This window comes from Mercenaria mercenaria, chromosome 17, assembly GCF_021730395.1.
Source record: "Mercenaria mercenaria strain notata chromosome 17, MADL_Memer_1, whole genome shotgun sequence".
Taxonomy (NCBI): Eukaryota; Metazoa; Mollusca; class Bivalvia; order Venerida; family Veneridae; genus Mercenaria; species Mercenaria mercenaria.
In genome coordinates, this window is record NC_069377.1 from 67,498,498 (window position 1) to 67,523,761 (window position 25,264).

The following is a 25,264-nucleotide window of genomic DNA, read 5'->3' on the forward strand; positions in this document are numbered from 1 at the left end:
TTGCCTACAGATGGAAATCATGATGATAAGCAAATGTTCAAAGTTTCAAAGCCACATGTCAAATAGTTTTGACAAAATGTGGATTTGTACGAAAACTGAACCAATTTCCAAGTCCAAAAAGGGCCATAATTCAGCCAAAATAGTTGACAGTTATGTACACTTGCCTACAGATGGAAATCATGATGAGAAACAATAGTTCAAAGTTTCAAAGCCAGTCAAATAGTTTTGACAAAACGTGGACTTGTACAAAAATTGTACCAATTTCCAAGTCGAAAAAGGGCCATAATTCAGCCAAAATAGTTGACAGAGTTATGTACTCTTGCCTACAGATAGAGACTGTTATAATAAACAAGAGATAAAAGTTTCAAAGCCATATGTCAAACACTTTACACAAAATGTGAACAGGTATGAAAAACTTAACCAAGATTTGTAAATTAAGCCAAAATCCTTGATGGAGTTATGTACTCTTGCCTAAAACTGGACATGGTGATGGTACACAAGTGTTGAAAGTTTCTAAGCTTTATCTCAGAAGACTTTGTCAAAATGTGGACTGGTACGAAAAACTTAACCAAGGTGTGATGCCGATGCCAATGCCAACGCCAACGCCGTGGTGAGTAGGATAGCTCTACTTATTCTTCAAATAGTCGAGCTAATAATGGGCTGCTAAAGCAGAATGTTTAGATAATATTTTGCAATGCGCTAATAATGATGTCACAAACTGAACAACAACAAATGGAACAATTAACTTGTTAAAAAGGTTTTAATAGGGAATGTTGACTTGTATCCATCTTATATACTATGATTTATACTGCAGTCAAATACCATAATTATGTATGCTGAAAAAGTCAGAATAGCTAATGAAAGCATTGTTGGCAGGGTGGAGTGGGGGGGGGGGGGGTAACTTTAGTGTTTGCAGAAGTGTGGGGAAAGATTTGCCCTGAAATAAATATCTTAAGCATGAACTATCTAGCTAAAGATTCAATCTTATTTATTACCGTGGGTTCATCATCATAATAATCATCCATATCATCCTTTATAGTGAGAAAAATAGAAAAAAAAGATCAATGAAAATTGAAACATGTAAACTTATTGTAGGAAACTTCTACTGTACAAAACTTTGTTCTCAAACATTTTTCATAACTACCCTATGACTATGGAACAAAACAAACTGTTCATATATTGTGTTACTTCATTACTGTTTGCATATTCAATTAAATTGTATGTAAATCTGCTCTAACGAAATAAGCTAGAGCTAAAACAGTATAAAATATGTAACAGTCTGTTTTCTATAAATTAGGTCTTGCTTCATTTTCATATTTTCCAGGACCTGCAAAATATCTTTTTACATGGACATATCACCATCTGCATTACTGGTATACAGATATAGACAATTAAGTATAGTACCAGTCACTATGGCAATTGCTTCGTCATATTAATACTTACCAAACAATTCTTAAACATTAAAATCAAGATTATAATATCAAGTGTCAGAACACTTTTCATTGTGCTACATATATCAGTGACATTATTATACGATAATATATCACAGAATAAAGATACGATAAAAAAATAAAGGTAACAAGGTAAATTATGTGAAGATATAATAATAATCTATAACTGTCTAAAAACAGGTCATACAAGGAAATAGGAGCAGTGTTAAAAGTCAGCTACCGGGTACTTCTGTTTTTTGTCAGATTAATCAGATTTTTTAATTGCCAAATAAAGCTAAAAAAAAACAGAGAAATATGTCATCATTTCCTTAAAAGTTCATGTTTATGCCAGTTGGAGTGAATGAAATAATTATTAGATGTAATCAAATTAAGACTTTGAATGACTTTCTCCTCCAAGTGATACTGCCTCGGTTGTCTTATATTCACAATTAAAAAAAAAACACATTTGAATATATTTGACAGGCATTGCTTTGGTACACTGGGAGTACAAAAATTATATTCTATATAAGTTTTACACTTAAGGCATGTTCATATACTAATTTTATTTGAACATTTTTCAGTACAGAATATTATATATATACATGTAGTAAATGGAAATTTGACTGGTGTTGCCCACCTTTGATTTACCTGTAGTAGAGTTTTTGAACGTGGTTCAGAAAACTACATCACAACATTCACATTGACATTAGTATTTTTAGCAAAGTAAAACCTCTTGAATAAAAGCAATAATTCAGTATAACTAAATTGTTGATGTTAATTTCCTTTCCATTTATGGCTAATGGTACTTGACAAAAAAGGATAGGTGTAATAAATAATAAAATAGAAAAGTAACGAAAGACTAAGAGAACTAAACTGAGTTAAATTTTGGACAAATAAAATCTAATAAAACTGACAATATAACATCACAATTCTACTGATAGGATCAGGCTGTACACAACCATGCTACACTCACCTGAACTTTACGAGAACCCTGTAGTTTTATTTTCAATAAATATTGTAAATATTCAGTGAGGTATTGCTTAATATAGTATTGGTATTTGCAGTTTCCTTAAGTGATAAATCCAGGATTGAGCACAAAACTATTGAATCTTGTTCTTTATTTATATACAGTTACAGTAGTTTCGCCTTCAGTTCTCTAAATATACATATACTTCAGAAATGCAGGGAAAAATACAATAAAGCAATATCATTGAGAAACAAAACCACACAAGGATTATGTTGTTGGAATTTAAACTACAAATGTCAAGGAGTTACATCTATAATAATTCTTATATTTAATACAGCCAGCACCCAAAATCTCTTAAAAATCTGCAGGTCTTGTCTTCTACTTTCACTGCTGTCAGTGTCAACTTTTACAGGTACATATATTGCTGGACAATTACTGGACATCTCAGGTAAGTTGCAGTGAGAACCAATCAAACTGACCTTTGTGATTATTAAGCTTTAGGTAAATTAATAGCTAATACTACTAAAGATTGTTTTCAAAGTATTTCTAACTTCAAGCAGATATTCTGACAAAACTGGGTCAGCCATTGACAGCGACAGGTGTTTATGAAGTAGTCTAAGAAAACAATTCTGTGAATTTGGTCAAAAATCTAAGTTACCAGGATAACAAATACTAACAGTTGCATTGTTAGAAAACTGCATTCTCATTAGAATATTATCAAAGCAAGTGCAACATTATTGTAAAATGAGCTACCATACCTTTCCAGACTCATGTAGTCTTCTTATGGTAACCTTGTCTAAATGCCATCCAGGAGTCATACCAGAATTGTCGTGGCCAATACGAATCTTTTCTATTGTATCTCCCACATCTTCCAACTAAAAATGAAATTGCAACATTGAGGTATGTTCACAAAGAGTTCTTTACTTATGAAGTTCAAAACCTAATGGTGCAGTTTCCAAGAAAAAGTCAATTTGTGGTTTACAAATTGCAGTCCGCTCTATCAATTTTACTTGCAAGTGATGTTTATATAGTCAAGAAAGTCATGCAATACTTTTGCCCTCTGAAGTAGATCGAAGTCATTTTATCACGAAACTTTAGATGCTGTGTATATTACATCAGGAGTAAAATGTACAACCAGGGTTGCACTCAAACCCATATGTGTCTTTGGAATACTGTTTCCATGCTCTACCAACAAAGCTACCAAGCCACTAACAATTTTTCTCTACAAATTGTAAAGCAAGTTTTAACTGTGACATGTACTAATATGAAAGGACATGCTACCTCTAGTACGTGAGTATCAACAGATTTTCTTTTGAATTTGTCTTTCCTGTCCAGTTTGCTGACACACAGATCTTTCTGTTGGGTGCAAATCTCTTTACCATACAACTGTATATATACATTTGCTGAAGTTCCGGCTGAACTCACGTCTGAGGTGTACGTGACAATTTCATAAGGTATACCTGGAAAATAATGTTATCTGGACATCAATTTGTAGTTTCCAAATTTTAAAGACAAATTATATATGAATTTTATTTATTCACTGGAACTTGAGACAGTGGATCCGTAATGACAATCTGCCATTTCCATGTGGTTATGTAATGCTTGTATGCTATTTTGACTCTTTCAGCCATTACAGAAAATATTTTTTTCATAACAACTGCAGAATGCCCAGAATGTAAAGTAAAACAAACAAGAGCTGTCTCCATAGGATGACATATGCCCCCGATGGCACTTTGAATGAGTAGTTATGGCCGATGTTAGAGTTTAGGACCTTTGACCTATGGAGCTGGGTCTTGCGCGCGACACGTCGTCTTACTGAGTCACACATTGATGCGTAGTTATTTTAAAATCCATGCATGAATGACAAAGATATGGACCGGACACCCCCATCAATGCACTATCATGAAAAATGACCTTTAACGTCTAAGTGTGACCTTGACCTTTGAGCTACGGACCTGGGTCTTGCGCGTGACACGTCGTCTTACTGTGGTACACATTCATGCCAAGTTATTTGAAAATCCATCCATCGATGACAAAGATATGGACCGGACATGCCCATCAATGCACTATCCTTTAATGTCTAAGTGTGACCTTGACCTTTGAGCTACGGACCTGGGTCTTGCGCGCGACACGTCGTCTTACTGTGGTACACATTCATGCCAAGTTATTTGAAAATCCATCCATCGATGACAAAGATATGGACCGGACACGCCCATCAATGCACTATCCTTTAATGTCTAAGTGTGACCTTGACCTTTGAGCTACGGACCTGGGTCTTGCGCGCGACATGTCGTCTTACTGTGGTACACATTCATGCCAAGTTATTTGAAAATCCATCCATCGATGACAAAGATATGGACCGGACACGAAAATTGCGGACAGACTGACAGACCGACAGACTGACAGACCGACAGACGGTTCAAAAACTATATGCCTCCCTTCGGGGGCATAAAAATATGTAACTGAATGAAAAGTCAAAGATGTAACAACAGGTTCTCTACCACAAAATTCACGAAAATTAGTACCACTGGATATTATGATTTCATAGTATAAATTATACATTCTCAACATTTAATATAGAAGTTTAAAAGATGGTTATTTAACTTTATCCCAGACAACATCTTACATTTGAGGTATTCTTCTGTAGCTAGGTCCTGTGGGAACAATTCCACCTCCAGTTGGTTATCTCCCTTGTTTTTGGCAAGCCATCTGTTAGCAGGGAATGTCCAGTTTCTACCCAGTGATGGACACTCTATGGCAACCTTGTCCAGAAACCATGCACCTCCTCCTCCTTTGTTGTCATGACCAATTCTTAAAAAGAAAATCCCATGAAATGTTTCCTCTTCATGCTCATTATTTTCACATTTATACAAAACGTGTAAATAAAGTCATTAAAATGTGTATTGTTACGGGAATATATAAAGATTGTGAAAAAAATCAGACCAATGACTTACATTTGTAAAGTGACAACATGATAATAATGCTTATGAAAATTGCACTAACTCAATAATGAAATTGAAAGTCAGCTGTAATTGTAAATTTTTTTTAAATCTCTCAATTAATGATGCATATTACTTCTCATTAAAAGTAAAAGCTTACACAAAGGCATTTTTTGGTGCTAAACTGATTTTTTTTTTTACTTCAACTTTAAAACTGCATTGCATCCAATATTAAACTTTGTAAACTGTTACTGAGCAGAGAGATAACTTAAACAATGTATCGAATATTCTTACTTGATTTTCTTGAGTTCTCCAATATTTACAGCTTCTACAAGGAATTCATCCGTGTTTCCATTCTCAAACTTGTTAGTGTGGGTACGGGATGACTTCAGTAATACCACACCTGGAAATATACAACCCGTAAATCTAATCAAACACCAGCTCCACACTAAACAGATGACATATTGCTGTATTCAATTTACTTACAAATTTATGAAATTTTCAGCTCTGACGTTACGAAAAGTTTACTGAAAATTAAAGATCATTTATTATGTTGATGTTATGTCCAAAGACTTACAGTAATTAACAGATTAACAAACTCAATTTGTTTGCATACTTTATTGGATTGATCATTATTCAATTAAGTGACTTTCCAGCATAAACAGCAGAGTAAAACCCCAGGTACCTCATCAAACATTACTTCAAGCACAGACAACTTGTTAAACATTTTGGAAAAACACAAGCATCTTCAGGCAAAATAAAGTACATGGCCAAAATCTGCAAAATTCTGAACAGTCAAAATTTTACCTGTATCATCATTGTCCCCAAACAGAACAATATAGACATTGGCATCTGTTCCTGCTCCCCACACTGTACCAGTAGTCACCTTCACATAGTACGTCTGCATCGCAGCTGAAAGTTACAAAACCATCAAACATCAATTTTTGTTTGGTGTAAATATTTTCTTTAACAAATTTTTAATTGCAAATATGTAAAAAGGTCTAAATGAAGCTGAAACTGAAAGGTGAACATTTTATCCAATGAAATATTGTCCTTGTAGGTGTATATTTAAAAAGATCCAACATCAATGTTTTTCTAGAAAAGCATTTCCTGTACCAAATGAATGCAGAAAGTTCTCTTTGAAAAGTGGCTAAAAATCTCAAGTGAATATTTAGTCAAACCATTCCTAGTCATTTAACAAATCTAGAGTGAAAAAAGTTCCGAACCTTTAGTTTCTAAGGCAATCTCATTACGTATAGCCTTTGAGTCCTGCCTGGAAAGTTTGTTCTTCAGACTGGCATCAACTGGAACAAGTTCTCGACTTATCTGACCATCATCAGCCTTCGTAGATAACCATCGCTGACATGGGAAGAAATAGCTGAAAACAAATGTTACATCATTACCCAGTCACCTAAAATGTTGCAATATCACAGAAAAAGGCTGGGTCTGAAAAGTTTTGTTTCAAGGGTCTGTCTTGTTACACTTGCTCCACTACTGATGGTGATTCCAGGCTTGTCAGACTGAATGTTTCAATTCTTCAAGGTCTTTCTTACTCTGACAGCATTTGTGAGAAAACCATCTCACACTTAAACCAAAAGGAAGAAATAAAGAAAAGCATAATATATAAGTTTAACTGCTAACAAGGATTTTCACATATTATGTTTAATAAGAACAGATTTCTTACGTCTTTTTATTTTTAGGATCATCCACTTCAACTCTATCAAGGAACCATGCAGCGCCACCTATCCCCGAATTGTCATGGCGGATCTTCAATTTGACCAGTTTACCAAGTTCTATTGCTTTCACAGTAAACACATCCTCCTGATCAATAAACAATTGAAAGTTTAGTCCACTTTTTGCTAAAATATGTAAATACAACATTTTTGTATTCTCTAGACATGTTTGCGAAATTATCACAAAGAATTTTTATTGTAAAACTTAACTACTGTGAATTCATTTCATTTTGTTGGCAAGAAATTTCATGGTTTTGGCCAAGATGGCTCTTTTGTGGGGAAATAAATTTACTGATTTTGACATTTGAACAAAATTGAAATGAATGCAAATTCTACTGCTTTGTTGGGATTAAATTTCATATATTGAATTAACCAAGAAATCTACGAAAATTAGTCCCCCATGAAAACAAATGATTTCACAGTATACCAAACTTGAAAACCTTTGCTTAGTTGTAGTATCTAATGTAAACCTTAGATTATAGATTTTGTACAGTTTTAGATGGAGAATAATTCACTTAATTTGAAAATTATTATCACCCTCTTGAATAAAATGTAAATTTTTGTGAAGTCAAAATTTTGTAATATTGTGAAATCTTGTGAAAAAAATATGTACTTGATAAAATGTGAGTAGTGAAAATTAGTGAAACATTTTATTTGTTTAACTGTAGTCATGCACTGCCTATTCCCAAAATTGTGAAAGACAACAGTTTCTTTTAATTTAAATGCAAGAACATATTTTGTAGATAAATAAGAAATATGACAGCAATGAATGCCCAGGCACAGAACCACATTCCTCTGGTTGCAACAATATCCAGCCTCAGTACCCAACAAACAATACCATTTTATGAAGAGGTTTTTTCCCCCATAATTCTGTTTCATTTTTTATCATATGCAGACAGTTTTAGTTTCAACAACCATGCCCTATTCTACCAAAATTATGAAATAATCCTTTTTAACCAAAATTACATGCAACTGAATAGCACCAAGCAGATTTACGACTATAAATGGGTTACATGGAACTGTAAACTAACCATTGCCTTGCATGCACATAGGTTAAACATTGATTTCAAACAATGACATAGGCTCATTTGCTACACCAGTACCTAACAAGAACCTTACATAATTTGGTTTTTATTCTAGCTAGATGTAATGTATTTAAGACCATTCTGTTTTTCTCCACCATGACCCAAAAGATGATACAGCAATGCTGAGGCACTCTACATTAACCCACATGAGCATTTCTCAGAGAAGTAACATAAATGCTAAGAAAAGTTTGGAGAGCATGCCTCTATATCCTATAAAATACTATAGAAAATAAAACTGAGTCACAAAATTACTGGAATTGATCTTTTCCTATCAGGACAATTTGCTTACTTGTTTTGTACCATTAGATACCATTTTTCAAGAGCATTCCCATTATATAATATTCTGTTTTGACCTAACCAGCACAAATTAACAGTTGCGGACAAATGACTTTAGATGTATTTTCTTCAATCAAACCTCTACCACTTCCTAACTGCACCTTTTTGCTCTAAATATTGATAAATCAAGGCAGACAAAAAATTGAAATCTAAGTTTTGGTTTGGCTTCACTAAAATGAACTAAAAACAGAAACAACAAGCATTTAAACAAAACTGTAGCAGGTAAACCAGACGGTATGTATCTACTTCACTAGGAAACAGGATTATACACATTTACACTAACCTAGATACAAATAATTATTATATGCTCAGCAATTTTGTTCCGGTTTGTTTTTCATAACTACATAAGGATTTCGATACCTCAAAATAATTCTGACTGCGAAGCAAGTTCTACAACTTAAATAAATCACTCTTGACACCTTATTCTTGGTATCCATCACTACAAATGTATGTGAAAAGAGTTCAGTTTCCCTTTTAATGCTGAACGCTTTGCCTATGTACCATTTTTCGTGTCTTTGGTATGATGTGGCCAGGTAGCATTCCACAACCTCGGTGCCACTAGGCTATCTGATATTTGATTACAAAATTTGTTGTTGTTTTTTATAATAACTGGCTATAGAAATATAATTATATTAATCAAAATATAAATATTTTTTTTCTATAAATAACTCCATAACCTTTTATGGAACAAAGTTTAATGTACATGTACATTTTCATTAGTAAATCACATGCAATTTTCAACAAGAACTCATGCACTGAATATCCCTGACTTTAAGCAAGGCGACTAAAATTATTTTTAGGCCCAAGGTTATAAAAATTAGTTTAGAGATTATATCTCCGAACTCCGGCATCTGATTGGATAATTTTAAGCTTATTCTTGAAACTGGCCAATGGCAAGGCTGAATTCTGAGACTGGTTCTCCAAACTGTGTTTTATACTCTTGGAGCCTGACAAAACATTAGATCACCAACAGAAGGTTAAAGGTTAGGAAGCAGGACATTATAAACCACTTGACAACAAAGTACATGCAACATATACCTGATTTCTCTCAAAAAGGTTGGAATTAGAGTCCTTTGAACAGGAAGAAAATAAGTGTCATGTTGGACAAATCTTTATGTTAGGTTTAAATGCTACATTGTAGAACCATAAACATGAAAACTTTTAGGAAAATATCTAATATATCTTTTCTTTTGTTTTATTCAAATGTAAACATTTTACAGTAAGATATTTTTTAAGACACTGAATCTAAAATCTAGCTGAATTCATCAAAGAACAAATTTCTAAATAAAATATACCAGTAGTAAATTCACAATCAAGATGACCATTTTTTTAACAGGAAAATCTGATCTCACTGTTACCACTTTACAGGTGAAACAGTCAGTTCAGGTACACACATTTACAAACACACATTGGAACAATTTATGTTGCTAAAGAACATAAACAAGAGGGCCATGATGGCCCTATATCGCTCACCTGAGTTTAATTGCTTTCTTGAAAAAAATTCTTTGCTAAAGCTAAACAAATAACCCCATGGGGTGGGGTCAATTTGACCCCGGAGGTAATGATTTGAACAAACTTTGTAGAAGTCTACTAGGCAATGCTACATGTCAAATATCTAAGATCTAAGCCTTCTGGTTTATTTTTAGAAATTTTTTGAAGATTTTCCTATGTAAAATCAAGTGACCCCTGGGGTGGGGTCAATTTTAACCCCGGGGGTCATGATTTGAACAAATTTTGTAGAAGTCCACTAGGCAATGCTACATATGAAATATCTAAGCTCTAGGCCTTCTGGTTTATTTTGAAGATTTTTCTATGTACAATCAAGTAATCCCATGGGGGGGTCAATTTGACCCGGGGGTCATGATTTGAATAAATTTGTAGAAGTCTACTAGGCAATGCTCCATGTCAAATATCTAAGACCTAGGCCTTCTGGTTTATTTTTAGAAAATTTTTGAAGATTTTCCTATGTAAAATCAAGTGACCCCTGGGGTGGGGTCAACTTTGACCCGGGGGTCATGATTTGAACAAATTTTGTAGAGGTCCACTAGGCAATGCTACATGTCAAATATCTAAGCTCTAAGCCTTCTGGTTTATTTTTAGAAATTTTTTGAAGATTTTCCTATGTAAAATCAAGTGACCCCTGGGGCGAGGTCAATTTTGACCCCGGGGTCATGATTTGAACAATTTTAGTAGAGGTCCACTAGGCAATGCTACAAGTCAAATATCTAAGCTCTAGGGCTTCTGGTTTTTGAGAAGAAGATTTTTTAAGATTTTCCTATGTAAAATCAAGTGACCCCCGGGGCGGGGTCATTTTGACCCTGGGGTCATGATTTGAACAAACTTGGTAGAGGTCCACTAGGCAATGCTTCACACCAAATATCTAAGCTCTAGGGCTTCTGGTTTTTGAGAAGAAGATTTTTAAAGTTTTTACTTTTGGTTGCCATGGCAACCAGAATTCTGTATGGAATTCAATTCTTTGAACAATTTTTAAAGACAACCATCCAAGGAACAACCCTGTGAAGTTTCATCAAAATTGGCTTGTTGGTTTAGGAGGAGATGTTGTTTAAAGGAAAGTGTGGACGGACGGACGGACGACGGACGGACGGACGGACGGACGCCGGACGGTGAGCGATCACAATACCTCACCCCGAGCACTTTGTGCTCAGGTGAGCTAAAAATACACAAAATTCACAGACAACCTCAAAGAAACTCCAACAATTAGTTTCTCAAAAACAAACCCAAATCTGAAAGTTAGAAAAATCCCAACTTCAATTTAAGATTGAAAATAAAATAAAGGCAGAAAACTGAAGTTTTGTTTGTACCTGTTTACGTTCAAATTTGTTGGTATGTGTGGAGGAGTCCTTGAGCTGTCTTTCTCCTGTATCACCCTTATCACCGTAGACATTCACAAACACATTAGCATCTGTTCCCGCACCAAACTCATCTCCAGTAAACACTCGCACAGTGTATGTTACTTCTGCAAGTACATTTAGGATGAAAATTGTCATTTACACTTCAAATATTAACTAAGGAATAATAGATGTGTTCTTTTATTTTATCACTGAATTCAATAAAAGGAGGAGCTTTGATGCCTGATACTATTCATGTTGTTGTCCTTTATACAGGAAATGTTGCAGTGTGTGTAAATTTATCAGAAAAGTATGATACAACACAGACTATGTGGTAATAAAGTTTTGACTAACACAGTTCAACCAACTGAGGAAACCCTGAGCAGTGAGTAAGCTGGCAAGTAAACAAATTCCTTACTTACATTTGGCACAAAAAACTTTAAAATGAAGCTGGAAAAACACTGTGGGCAATCCTTACTTATCGGCAATAGGGGAATAATTTCCAAAACCCAACACAACTGGTTCTTCCATTTATAAAATGATACAAGGAAATGAGCACATATTTGTCCAAAGCCATTATGTATCCCTGTTACAGTGTAACATACAATAAGCATGTAAACAAACCTTCAAGGCCACCCTTTATTGGACGTCCCTTCTCATCTGTAGGAATGAGTTCTCTGACAATCTGTTTGTCACCTTCACTGCGAGCAAACCATTTGTCCACTAGGAACCAGTAATCCTCAGTCTCCGTACCATCATACTCATCCGATTCCTCAGCAACCTGTATGATTAAAAAAAAATGTCATAATAACATTGGCATGGTTAAGTGAATTTTCTAACCAATTCATATTACATTACAGAGAACTGTTTATTCAGTTTCTAGCTTTGAGACAACTGTCAAATTACAAAAAGAGCAGAACCATCTGATTTATATTAGTTGTGATCTATATTCAATCCGGAGGTCAAAGGTTCTTAACCAGCTCAAATCATTACTGCTTCTCCTATTTTACCAGACCTGTTTTTTTCCTTCAGCATTTAACATTGTCTTTTTTCAATTTACTAAGTTTATACTTAGTTAAGATAGATCCCTGAGGAACTCCGCATGTTACTGATTCCTCTTCAGATAGTGAGTTTGCCATTTTGACTTTTTAAATTCTGTCTTTTAAATGTATGTGAGAGTTACGGTTCTAGGCCAATTTACTCATCTAATGAAGATGAACAAACGTAAAAAGTTTCAAAGCTTTTCTAGTTTTTTGAGAAAAAGTAGACCTAAACAAAAATCTTAAACAACACTGATGATCGAGTAATGACAATATCTTGTAATTATTTTTTAAAAATCAGACAAGCTAAAAGACTATCATTATTATTAAGACACAAAAGTAAATAGTTTTATTTGGGTAGAAGACAGATATTTGGTCAACAAAGACCATGTTAAACTTCATGCATTTACTATATGCTGGTATGAATCACTTACAGTTTTTAGATTCTTTTTTGTCAGTTTTGGGGATTTTGTTCTGCGTCGTCTTGACTGAGAAACACTGCTAATGTCAGAATCATCTGAATCTGAGAAGTCTCCCATGCGTGACATGATAGGTGACCGCCTGTCTCTATCTCTATCTCTGTAACTGTCTCGATCTCTGTCTCTATCTCTATAACCATCTCTATCTCTGTAACTGTCTCGATCTCTGTCTCTATCACGAGCTGAGGAGATAGAGCGCCTGCGGAATTTCTTCGTGCCTTTACGAGGTTTTCTTTGAATGAGCATCTGCAACAAAGACACAAAACATTTAACACTTGCTTCAAACATTACAAAACAACAAACAACAAAACTGAAGTTTTTAGCTTTTTCTTTGGAGCCAGTTTTCAATCCATCTATTTGCAAGAAATTTTCTTGTACTTCAATACATTTTTACTTTATCAAATTTGAATATTCATATTTTGGTTGGTTTCCAGATCAATCAAGGGATTATGTGGGTTCTTCTATACTTAATCTAAAATAATCTAAGCATTCCAAAAACTAATGAACTAAGAAAGTAATTTGTTATATACCTTATCCAAGTACCAGCCAGAAAATGTACCAGTACCGTCATGACCTATCCGCACTTTCTGAATTCTGCCAATATCTGCTGCTTCAATCTGGAAGAAAACAATGTCCTTCATGCTTTCATACTTATAAACATACTTTGATGAATGCATATTTTTGCATGAACTTAACATTTACCATATACAGCTGTCTACTGGTTAAGGCATCAGCCTTTTGAATGGGATAACAACAGTCTGAGACTAACTGGAATAGATGCATAATGAATACTTAAATGAATCTGCTAGAAGATTTCAAGTCTAGGTTTCATAAAATTCCTAAGTATAAAGGTGACATAGTTCATGGAACATTTCTGAGTAATGTAACTTGTGTGATATGATGACGGTGATGAAGTGGAACAACTATATCAAGTCTGAATCAAATCCATCTTGTAATTATCTAGATAAAATGATAATGCATCACAACATTAACCTGATATTCTAAGTAAAAAGAGAACATAATTCATATAATATTTGAGCCGCAGTTAGCGGCCTTGTTTCATATGATGTGGGTGATGATGAGAAATAACTATTTTCTTTGAAGCAAATGCATCAAGTTATTATGGAGATAGAGAAAGTGCATCAAAACTTTAACCAAGGTAGGGGTGCAGATGCCAGGTCAATTAGGATAGCTTTCCAAATACTTAATATAGTCAAGCTAAAAAATAGACTTACATATCAGCTTTTTTATATAGTCTAAAACAAATTTTGGCAAGCAAAGAAAACATGTTAAAATGCTTTCTCAAATTTTGCTTACCTTAAATTTATCACACATTCCTTTTTCAAAGTTATCTGTTTTATTACGGAGATTGTATGTTTCAGTTTTTCCGTCAGTTCCATAGATCTGTAGGAAAACGTTAGCATCCGTTCCAGCACCTGACTTGTCCCCTGTCCATATTGTAACTTCATACGGAATAGCTGAAATGTCATGCATGAATATTAAATATGAAATTTGTAATAAGAAAACTATGTAAAGTCATAGGTAGGGTAAATCTGGGAAAAGTCTGGCAAAGTATAAACTTGTACAGTTGTTTAAATATTACAGTTTGTTAACAACTGAAGCACTCAACCAAGACGAGAAGAATCCAATGCCCCGAGTGAGGCTCGAAATCAAAACCGTGAGGGGCAAGTGATTTAAAGTCAGCGACCCTTACCACTCGGCCAAGAAGGCCCCCTTGTTAGGTTTCAGTCACTGCCAAAGAAAACTGATCCATCTGAATTTATCCCTACCGCAAATAACATAGCCAAGTTTTTACTGCCAATTTTCCTACTTTCGTCTGTGTTGTACTGGTTCATAGGTGTGTGTATTTTTTCACTTATCTCAGGAATCATTTCTCTTATGTTATCCAATCAAAACTCTCTATGATTTCTGGATTTCTTTTAAGTTGTCTTAATATTAAACAAGTGAATGAAGTATTGCCATGCAATACAAAGTCCCCTACTGGAAGGCACCTAATTTTTTCTACTGCAGTATAACATAATGAACTGATATCTGTCAATGATGTATAAACAATATTGTACTACATATACAATATGTTATAACATTATAACAACACACTTGGATTAAAATGTGCATATATAAAAACCCACAGTTGTTTTCATATTGAATTTTTTTGGCTGATTATAAAAATGTTATCATGTAAGTTATTTATAGTAACAACAAAGGGAAATTAATCTTTAAAAAAAAAAAAAAAAAAAAAAAAAAATTAATAATATAAGTCCACAAGAAACTCTTTACCAGGTAGAGATAGGTCAAAATACACCTAAAAATTGGATGTAACATGCATGCTGTACCACAGAAAAGTGGTCTCGATTTTTCTCTACTGCCAGTAATAAAAAAGTTACAATAAAATCTATTTATAGTAACAACAAAGGGATGTAATTCTAAAAACAAGGGTGCCTCATGGTGGTGAACATTTGGTCCAAGCTACATCAAAATCCCTCCATGCATGAAGAAGAAATGTTCCATACAAAGTCATTCTTGAATTTGACCTTTGACTTCTAAATATGACCTTGACCTTAGACCTAGGGACCTGGTTCTTGCGCATGACATGTTGTCTCATCCAGGGGAATATTTGTGCCAACTGATATCTAAATCCTGCTTTGCATGACAAAGTTATAGACCGGACAGGAAAAAAATCCTCTTGACCTTTGATCTCAAAGTGTGACCTTGACCTTTAAGCTAGGGTACTGGGTGTTGCGCATGACATGTTGTCTCATCATCGGAAACATTTGTGCCAAGTAATATTAAAATCCCTTCATGGATGGCAGAGTTATGGACAGGACAGGAAAAAAACTCTGTTGACCTTTGACCCCCAATTGTGACCTTGACCTTTGAGCTAGGGGTCCGGGATTTGCGCATGACACGTCGTCTCATCATGGGGAACACTTGTGCTAAGTAATATTAAAATCCCTTAATGAATGTCAGAGTTATGGACCGGACACGAAACAGACCCTGTTCATGCTATGTTAACATTTGACTGCTAAGTGTGACCTTGACCTTTGAGTTAGGGGTCTGAAAGTTGTGCATGACATATCGTCTTATTATGAGGTACATTTGTGCCAAGTAATATTAAAATCCCTTCATAGATGGGAGAGTTATGGACCGGACAGGAAAAAAACCTTGTTGACCTTTGACCTCCAATTGTGACCTTGACCTTTAAGCTAGGGGTCCAGGTTTTGCGCATGACACGTCGTCTCCTCATGGGGAACATTTGTGCCAAGTAATATTAAAATCTCTTCATGGATGGGAGAGTTATGGACCGGACAGGAAAAAAGCCCTGTTGACCTTTGACCTCCAATTGTGACCTTGACCTTTGAGCTAGGGGTCCGGGATTTGCGCACGACACATCATCTCATCATGGGGAACATTTGTGCCAAGTAATACTAAAATCCCTTCAAGGATGGGAGAGTTGTGGACCGGACAGGAAAAAAGCCCTGTTGACCTTTGACCTCCAATTGTGGCCTTGACCTTTGAGCTAGGGGTCTGGGTTTTGCGCATGACACGTTGTCTCATCATGGGGAACATTTGTGCCAAGTAATATTAAAATCCCTTCATGGATGACAGAGTTATGGACCGGACACGAAATTGCGGACGGACGGAATGACGGAATGACAGAATGACGGAATGACGGAAAGACGGAATGACGGAATGACGGAAAAGAGCATTCCTATAATCCCCAAAACTGGTTTTCAACCAGTAGGGGACTAATAAAGGCTATTGAGGGGATTTGAATTCAAAATGAAATCCACTGTAGTAAAAAAGTCTGAATTCTTGGATTTACCCTTAATGCATCCAATTAAATGATATACTTTTCTTATTAAGATATGTAAATAATTTTTTTTATTTCGAATTATATTTGATAAAACCAAACCTACTTTTCTTTTAAATCTATTACTGCTAACTTAGTCTTTCCATACCAGCATTTTGTTCATAATTATAGTGGTTAGCACCAACTATGCTCTGGTCAGATATGTTACCCAAGAAACTGTCAACTTCAAAACACATTGGTTTGGATAAGCCTTCATTTTCTATTTATGTCACATTAAGATATTTAGATATGTACTAACTTTTTTCCATATCTTCTTTGTATGAAGCGTCCATCTCAATTTCTAGCTGTCCATCTGCCTCATCCTTGGCCAGCCATCTATGACAAGCGAAAACATACTGTTCCCCGCGAGATGGAACCAGTATCTTGACATCATCAAGGAACCAGCCAGCTCCAATATTAGTTCCATCATGACCAACTTTGATACGTTTTATCTGTTATGGCAACCAAAAAGATGAATTTAATATCATCTGAACCAAGTCATGACAAAAAGTCACTCACAGTCACACAATAATAATATTGTGTAAAAATGCTTTACTGGTAGCATTAATGGTGGTAGATATTTCTGATAAACAAATGTACTAAAAATATCAGAATTTAAAAAACAATAGCATACTTTTATTTCAAGTGCTATTAGCTTTGAAGAACAAAGGAATGGGTCAATCAAACATGGAACTAGAAATTGAATCAACATTTATTTTCATGAAAAGATTTGAAATAAAAATTAATGAAGAGTAAAACTTTTCTGCTATATTTCAACTAAACAGCTATTTCCGCTATATACCTGTCCAATATCAGTTGCCTCAATTTTGAACACATCTGTCTTGCCACGCTCAAACTTGTTCTTGAAGCTTGCTGATTGCCTCAGCATGAGCTGACCGGTGTCACCCTTGGCTCCGTAGATGATGAGGTAGACATTGGCATCAGTACCAGCTCCAGAAACATCTCCAGTTTTAACATGGATATGGTAGGATGTGGCTGCAAAATAGGAGAATGCTTAAAGCTGGTCAACAGCAATCTAAAATCATTAGGCACATATTATTTTTATTCACTGTATCTCTTGTTTAAAAACTGTAGTTTACTTTTCAATGAACTTTACACAAGATATTTCTAAGTCTCTATGAAAACTGTTCAAGAAAAAATAGTGCCAGTTGTTAATGCATGCAAGGTTACAAATTAATTTACTGTCAATCAAACACTAATAAGTAGTATCTAATTTTACACTTTTCCTAATAATTTGCACATGGCAATACAAGTTCAATTGTTACAAATGAATATCAACAAAAATTCAAAACCTCATCAAATTGTCTGTGTCAAGAGCCTGAATACATGCAAAAAATATATAATTCAACTTATTTCTATAACAATAAATGTGTATTCCAAAGTATATCTAAAAGTTGAGCATACAAAATAAATGAAACAAAAATTGAACTCTGACATATAACATACTAACATAACCACTTTCTATTCTATAACTTCAGCCAGGGCTCTAATAGTTATAATCTAGAATCTTATATACAGATGACAATAAAGTCAGAACAGTTAGATGTTGATGGACTGGTAAGAACTAACTTAAAAATCCCTTTAAAATGGTGCCTGGGTCAAGCTTCTAACTACTGTAGATCTACCATTAAATCAAATGTTTGTGACAATTATTTAAAATTCTGTGAACTTATAACCTGGATCATATTAGACATGACCCTTGACCTCTAAATGGTAAATAAGGAGTTGCTCCATGCATGCAAAAGTTAAAGAGTCCAAACAAGATCAGAAATGACCACTGAGCTTCAGGTATGACCTTGACATTTTAGATGTTGACCTGGGTCTTGTCTTCTGCTTAACACAACAAAATGAGGCAAACATTTCTGCTCGTTACTTTCAAATTTACAGTTGGGAAAAGATTAAGATTATCCTTGATCTGTAAGTGCGACTTTGACCTAAAGATAGGAGCTTGAGTTTAAAATTTTGGTCAAACTAATTGCATACATGATCAGCAAAAATGAATTCTTAAAGATTTTCATTGTGGTTCAGAATAATCAATAGTGCTTTTTGTAATTATTTTATCAAGAAGTTGTGAACATGCACCTTTTTATTTCATTATGGATACACAATGTGCTACCAAAAAAAAGCATTAGAGACATAAAATTATCACACAGTGTCCAAAATGTCATCTCAGTGCATAAAAAGTGGTTTAGTTCTACTTTTATCTATTTGAATGTAATAATCCACTTTTTGTGCTAAGGTGACATATCTAAGGTCCATCCGTAGCATGTCAAATCTCAAGTAAAACATAACCTACTTTCATGCAAAAACATTCCAGTAAAAAATAAATTTTTCTCCAGTTATAAAGCATTTTAAATGAATAGTTCTACTCAGGCATGTAAATGAGCATTGTTTTAACATATGAAGCAAGATGACATGCATCTCTTAAATTCCACTTACTATAACCTGTTGTCATGGAAACACACAAGAAAAGTATTATGATTTTCATAAATAAAAAGACTAGAAGTTTATCACTACAGCCAAAGTGCAATTAAGTATTAGAGAAGACAACAAATGGATATGACAAACTTTTGTTTGATTATTTCATCTGCAATTTGAGTGAAAGTCCTCACCAACGGAACAACTCGTCTCTAGTATAATCAGTTTAAGTATTGCATTTTATGTAAATATGTTACAAAAACTTTAAAATCAATAAACTGATAATGCACTGCAATATAGTCTAAAACTGTGCAATAAGAAGTAAGATATTTGCATCTGTACAGTGCTGATTATATATTCACATATTATGGGTGGTGACTCACTTGAAAGCATTTGAGCTCCTGATGCAGTAATCTCCCTTTCTATCAACCCATCATCTTGATCTTCAGCAAGCCATCTGAAATATTAAGGAGCTTATTTTAGGTTCCAATTTTTAAAACTGCATTAGGAAACCAATCCAACAATGCATCCATGCCATGACTAAGAGATACAAAACTGTCCTCAAAAAGCCACCAATGAAGATGCTTATCAATCAAACGTTGTAGATCTGAAACTGGATTTCAGACTAAGTTTTATAACCTTTGTATAGTCCTGTTTTTTGTTTAAAGTACTACATGTAACTTTGTTATGGATAGTTCAGCCTATCTCAAAGATATGGACAGGTCACTCTATCTCCAAGTTATGGACAAGTCACCCTATCTCTAAGTTATGGACAGGTCACTCTATCTCCAAGTTATGCATGGACAGGTCATTCCATCTCCAAGTTATGGACAAGTCACCCTATCTCCAAGTTATGGACAGGTCACACTTTCTCCAAGTTATGCACAGGTCATCCTATCTCAAAGTTATGGACAGGTCACCCTTTCTCCAAGTTATGGACAGGCCACTGTATGTCCAAGCTATTGACAGGTTACTCTATCTCTAAGTAATGGACAGGTCACACTATCTCCAAGTTATGCATGAACAGGTCACACTATCTTCAAGTTATGGACAAGTCACACTATCTCCAAGTTATGGACAAGTCACCCTATCTCAAAGTTATGGACAGGTCACTCTATCTCCAAGTTATGGACAAGTCATCCTATCTCCAAGTTATGCATGAACAGGTCACCTTATCTCCAAGTCAGGGACAAGTCACCATATCTCCAAGTTAGTGACAAGTCACCCTATTTCCAAGTTATGAACAAGTCACCCTATCTCCAACTTATGGACAGGTCACCCTATCTCCAAGTTATCAATAGGTCACTCTATCTCCAACTTATGGACAGGTCACACTATCTCCAAGTTATCAATAGGTCACTCTATCTCCAAGTTATGGACAAGTCACACTATCTCCAAGTTATCAATAAGTCACTCTATCTCCAACTTATGGACAAGTCACCCTATCTCCAAGTTATCAATAGGTCACTCTATCTCCAACTTATGGACAGGTCACACTATCTCCAAGTTATCAATAGGTCACTCTATCTTCAACTTATGGACAGGTCACACTATCTCCAAATTATCAATAGGTCACTGTATCTCAAACTTATGGACAGGTCACACTATCTCCAAGTTATTGACACGTCACCCTATCTCCTTTCACTTAACTCACTAGTGTTCAAATATTTGATTATGCCTTATTTACTTTTGTGCAAATGGAAAATAGATGAATTTGCTGAATAATACACAGGCATACATTTTTTTGGTCAATTATTATTATTTGATACATCAGGTACTATCTTTAGTTATCTATAAGATTTTGCAAAAGTTTTGTTTCAAAAAAATGTTTTTATGGCATTTGTGGGTGATCTAACATGAACCTTTGTGCAGGCATACTTATTAACTTTTTTTACACTATATAAAATAGTTTACAGCTAAGTCATAATAAATACACCCATCAAGGAGTGAATTTTGTAATGAAACTGTAAGATAACCTGGGATAAATTTTATAAGACATATTTAATGGTAATCTTAACCCAGTTTTCTACAAAACAGGTGTTCATAATTAATTCCCAACATGCACTTACTTCTCCCCTAGCCATAAGCTACCCTTTTTTCTTGCCCAAGGCTTCAAATGTTATTATAAATTGGGATGAAAAATAGAGTATTATATATGTAAGAGTTTATGACCTTATTATTGGCATTACTTCAGTGCACACTATTACCATTCTCATCCATCAGAGGTTCGTCAAAATCCCGAGACGAACCTCTGATTTATTTCCATCGTTAACTTGGTGAGCATGCGCACTCGTAATTACTATCGGGAGTGGTTTCAGCCAATCATTGTTCGCCATTATTTGGAACTCGGAATTGAAACTTCAAAAAATATGTAAACAAGATACTTGCTTACGATGGATAAAGGCTGTATTCCATGATTGTGATAAATAAAGATTTATTCCTGTAATTCGACGTTAAGAGATTTACATCAAGAAATAAAAAAAAATCGTCGTAAATGGACATCGTATTCCCTCGATAATATTGAAAGGACGCGGTCATGCTTTTCACGGACGATTTTGATTGGTTCGCTACGATTTGTCGCGAAACGACGCTGATTGGCTGAAACGTTTTACCTGTAATGTAACTAAACCATAAATATCGGCGAAATGTGCCAGAGGTTCATCCGGGGAACCACGGTAGACCTCTGGTATGCGAGAATGACTATTACAGACAAGGTGTATCCCTAGGGAAAGACAAGGGTATCTATCTCTACATGTGATCCAGGCTTAGTAAAAATTTCATAATATGAAGATTTTTCTTTAAGGCAGTTATTATTAAATGAAAGGCTCTCAAAGAAAAACATTTGAAATTAAGAACCTAAACTTGATGACAAATACAAATGTGTGTTCAGTTTTACACATTTTGTTATAGGCAGTAGGGTATAATTAACAGGTTAAATTCAAGTAGATTTTCCACTTGTAGAAAAAATGTTTGCACTTAACCTTTATTCAACATCCTCTCAGCAAGTAAATAATTGCAAAAATTTGGCAAGAAATTACTTCCATCATTTCTACATATTCTAGATATAATTTCATTTACAAAGTTATCAACATATCAGATAATTCTGGGTCTAGCCAACAAGGACTAGTCTATATTGGTATACAGATATATTGCTAATTATTTTTGCAGCAATTTCATCACAGCAGTAATCCCAATCTACAAAATATTTCTCCTTAAAATACATAACCAGACTACAAAACAAACAGTATTTGCTTCTGTAAATTACAACTGAACTATGTCTAACCTGAAGAGAAACATGTTAACACCTACTGGTAAAAATTATGTAATTTTTGCAGAGGAATCTTTTTACAGAAAATGATCAGGTCATAGAAACAATATTTTTCAAAATGAAAATGACTTTTGACAGTATTGTTATATTTTCTGGTCCTTTGGTATTTTTTAGTCCATTCATTTTTACAATGATAGAATTCTGCATACGCTGGTGCTAGTGGTGTGAGGGGTGTTGTACATTCCATCACTTCTCAAACCAAGTCTGCTATAATTCAGCTATGATGCATTCCCTGCTTGCAAAGGATCTTCTTATAAATTCTATAATCCTAATGACACATAAAACTTTACAAGATATCTAAAAACAAAATATACCGTCTCAAAATGAGCAAAGAAACATTTTAAATGATAAATAAAGGATGTTACATGGGATTTTTAAAAAATATTAAACTCAACTTTCATCTTTTTGTCCTTTTTTTTTGTCATTTGTGCAATAAAGAATATCAAAAACTAGATGTGTGCACATAGGACACTGGTGTCCCCACTTCCTGTCACTATACATGGTTTCCTGATTTTAGGTGAAATATTTTTTTAAGACATATGCAACACAAACTTCTAAGCATTTTATGTGTATTTTTGATTAAGGCAAGGGCTATAACTCTAGCCTGGCTGTGTGAATCCCAATTACAACACGAGGCAAACAACTTCACAGCTGAATAACAATCCTGTCTGGTTTGATGACACTGGGTCAAATAATTTTGGAGATATGCATGACACCAATTGGGACTGACAAGACGTTCTCACGGTACTGTAGTTGTGTGGCTACTCCTTTCCTTTTTACCCACATAAAAGAATTTAAGCCATTTAAAGGAAACGGAATTAACAGAATTATTGTCATCTATTGTTCTCCTAGCCACATAACTACGGTACTCTATACGAGGAAGGACATTCTTAAAAACTAACAATAATCGGATATTTCTTTCAATATAAAGTACCTAACAAGTGACAGAAAGTATCCAATCAGCAGTATGGAATGAAGGGAATTTATCGTTACATATTGTCCTCAGTACCCAAGAAATGTCCTCTTGTTTGCTCAGATAGAAAGATCTACAGACAAGAGTAAAATATAAGTGTCTGCCCTACCATTCAAAATTTTGGAGATTACAACAAACTGTAAATGAGAATATGCCCTTTTTGCTCCCCATCTATGAGCATGTAGCTTTAATGTATCAGAAAATTGAATAGACTATTTAGTAAGGATATATAACATATCATCAAGTACCTCTTGACATCAAATAGGAAAAACAACACATAAAACCCAACCATAAGATTTTATATCTGAAAACATTAACTTCTAACTGTAGTCTAATGCAGAAATAATGAAGTCTTTTCAATGTGTAATTCAACAAGACTGGAATCATTACTTCCTCCTTTGAAGCAGCATCATTAAATTTAATCTGTGCATGACTGCATATGAAGACAAGAGGGTCATGACGACCCTGGATCATTCACCTGAGTAATATCAGCTACATGTTTCAAATGTCAAACTGATGCTAAAATATTAAGAAATTAGGTCAGTAGGTCACATTCATGGTCACTGAAAGTCAGTTTTAAGATTGGTGTGCAAAACTGTATATGTCATCCAAATTTCAAGGCTGTATCTTAAAAAACAAAAAAGTAGGTCAGTAAGTCAAGGTCAAAGTCAAGTGACCCCCTAAATAATTGGGGTCATCAGGTTATTATTATTAAACAGTCTAGGAAATAAGATCAGATTTTTTAAAAAGTTTTTTTTCCTATATAACTCATAAAACAAGTGACCCCCAGGGTGGGGCCTCTTTTCACCCCAGGGGCATAATTTGAACATTCTTGTTAGAGAACCATTAGGCAATGCTACATACTAAGTATCAAAGGCCTAGGCCTTGAACTTTCAGACAAGAAGATTTTTAAAGTTTTTTCCTATATAAGTCTATAAAACTTGGGACCCCCGGGGTGGGGCCTATTTTCACCCCTGGGTAATAATTTGGCCTAAGTCTTCTGGTTTCAGGAAAGAAGATTTAAAAAAAAAAATTCCTATAAAAGTCTATGTAAAACTTGGGAACCCCGGGGTGGGGCCTCTTTTCATCCAAGGGGCATAATTTGAACAATCTTGGTAGCAGACCACCAGGCAATGCCAGACGGATGCCGGACGGTGAGCGATCACAATAGCTCACCCCTGAGCACAAATAAATTACATTATCTACACCAATTCCTTATATTAGCTAAAATGATTCCAGTTTTCACCTTTTAGCTAAAATGGTCCCATTTTTCACCTTTTAGCTAAATTGGTTCCACTTTTCTCCTTTTAGCTAAAATGGTATTACATTTCAAAGAAAATCTGAAAATCCTACAACTACACTTGAAACCCGTTATAACGCTACTCGATATACCGCGGTCCTCATTATAACGCGGTAGGCTCTTGGACCCGGAATTTTCGGGGGTAAAAAAAAACGAGTCCGCGGATGTTATTTAATTTGATCATAACCAGAGTTAAAACTACATGTACCTTTGTACATTAACACCTTTGCCATGACAACTGTGACAAAAATCAATAATTGTCTGCTAGCTTACTTGTTTGTGTATCGCCTTTGTTAAAGTTTGAATACATGTAGACATGTGACAATTAGGCAATCAGTACCGTGTCAAAATTAGATTGTTTGCATAACAAGCGTGTAAGCGGTCAGTCAACTATCAAACCGTTAAGTTTGCACCAATTAAGCGAATGACATGAACACTTGAGTGGATAAAAATCGAACAACAGGCCCAGTTTTGTAATAAAATGCAGCCGTTTTT

General features: G+C 34.8%; 2 protein-coding genes across 13 annotated transcripts in view; one reads left to right on the forward strand and one right to left on the reverse strand.

Annotated features, from left to right (window-relative positions):
* The window catches only part of LOC123536344 (uncharacterized), a 377,622-nt gene that overhangs the window by 232,712 nt on the left and 119,646 nt on the right, over positions 1-25,264 (forward strand). The gene's annotated exons all lie outside the window — the stretch shown is intronic.
* Positions 1-25,264, reverse strand: part of LOC123536346 (lipoxygenase homology domain-containing protein 1-like) — a 124,778-nt gene that overhangs the window by 14,152 nt on the left and 85,362 nt on the right. For 3 of the 11 annotated variants that reach the window (XM_053528476.1, XM_053528474.1, XM_053528473.1), the window contains 17 exons: positions 19,552-19,625; positions 17,532-17,725; positions 16,989-17,181; positions 14,176-14,336; positions 13,389-13,475; positions 12,814-13,104; positions 11,964-12,120; positions 11,313-11,467; positions 9,529-9,561; positions 7,021-7,157; positions 6,563-6,714; positions 6,144-6,248; positions 5,631-5,739; positions 5,024-5,208; positions 3,679-3,857; positions 3,156-3,272; positions 996-1,031 (listed from right to left, as the gene is read on the reverse strand). In XM_053528476.1, coding sequence (XP_053384451.1) covers positions 996-1,031; positions 3,156-3,272; positions 3,679-3,857; positions 5,024-5,208; positions 5,631-5,739; positions 6,144-6,248; positions 6,563-6,714; positions 7,021-7,157; positions 9,529-9,561; positions 11,313-11,467; positions 11,964-12,120; positions 12,814-13,104; positions 13,389-13,475; positions 14,176-14,336; positions 16,989-17,181; positions 17,532-17,725; positions 19,552-19,625 — 2,365 coding nt within the window. Of the gene's footprint in view, positions 1-995; positions 1,032-2,403; positions 2,422-3,155; positions 3,273-3,678; positions 3,858-5,023; positions 5,209-5,630; positions 5,740-6,143; positions 6,249-6,562; positions 6,715-7,020; positions 7,158-9,528; positions 9,562-11,312; positions 11,468-11,963; positions 12,121-12,813; positions 13,105-13,388; positions 13,476-14,175; positions 14,337-16,988; positions 17,182-17,531; positions 17,726-19,551; positions 19,626-25,264 lie in introns of all 11 variants that reach the window. The other 8 variants (XM_053528480.1, XM_053528482.1, XM_053528481.1 and 5 more) reach the window with 5 other exon arrangements.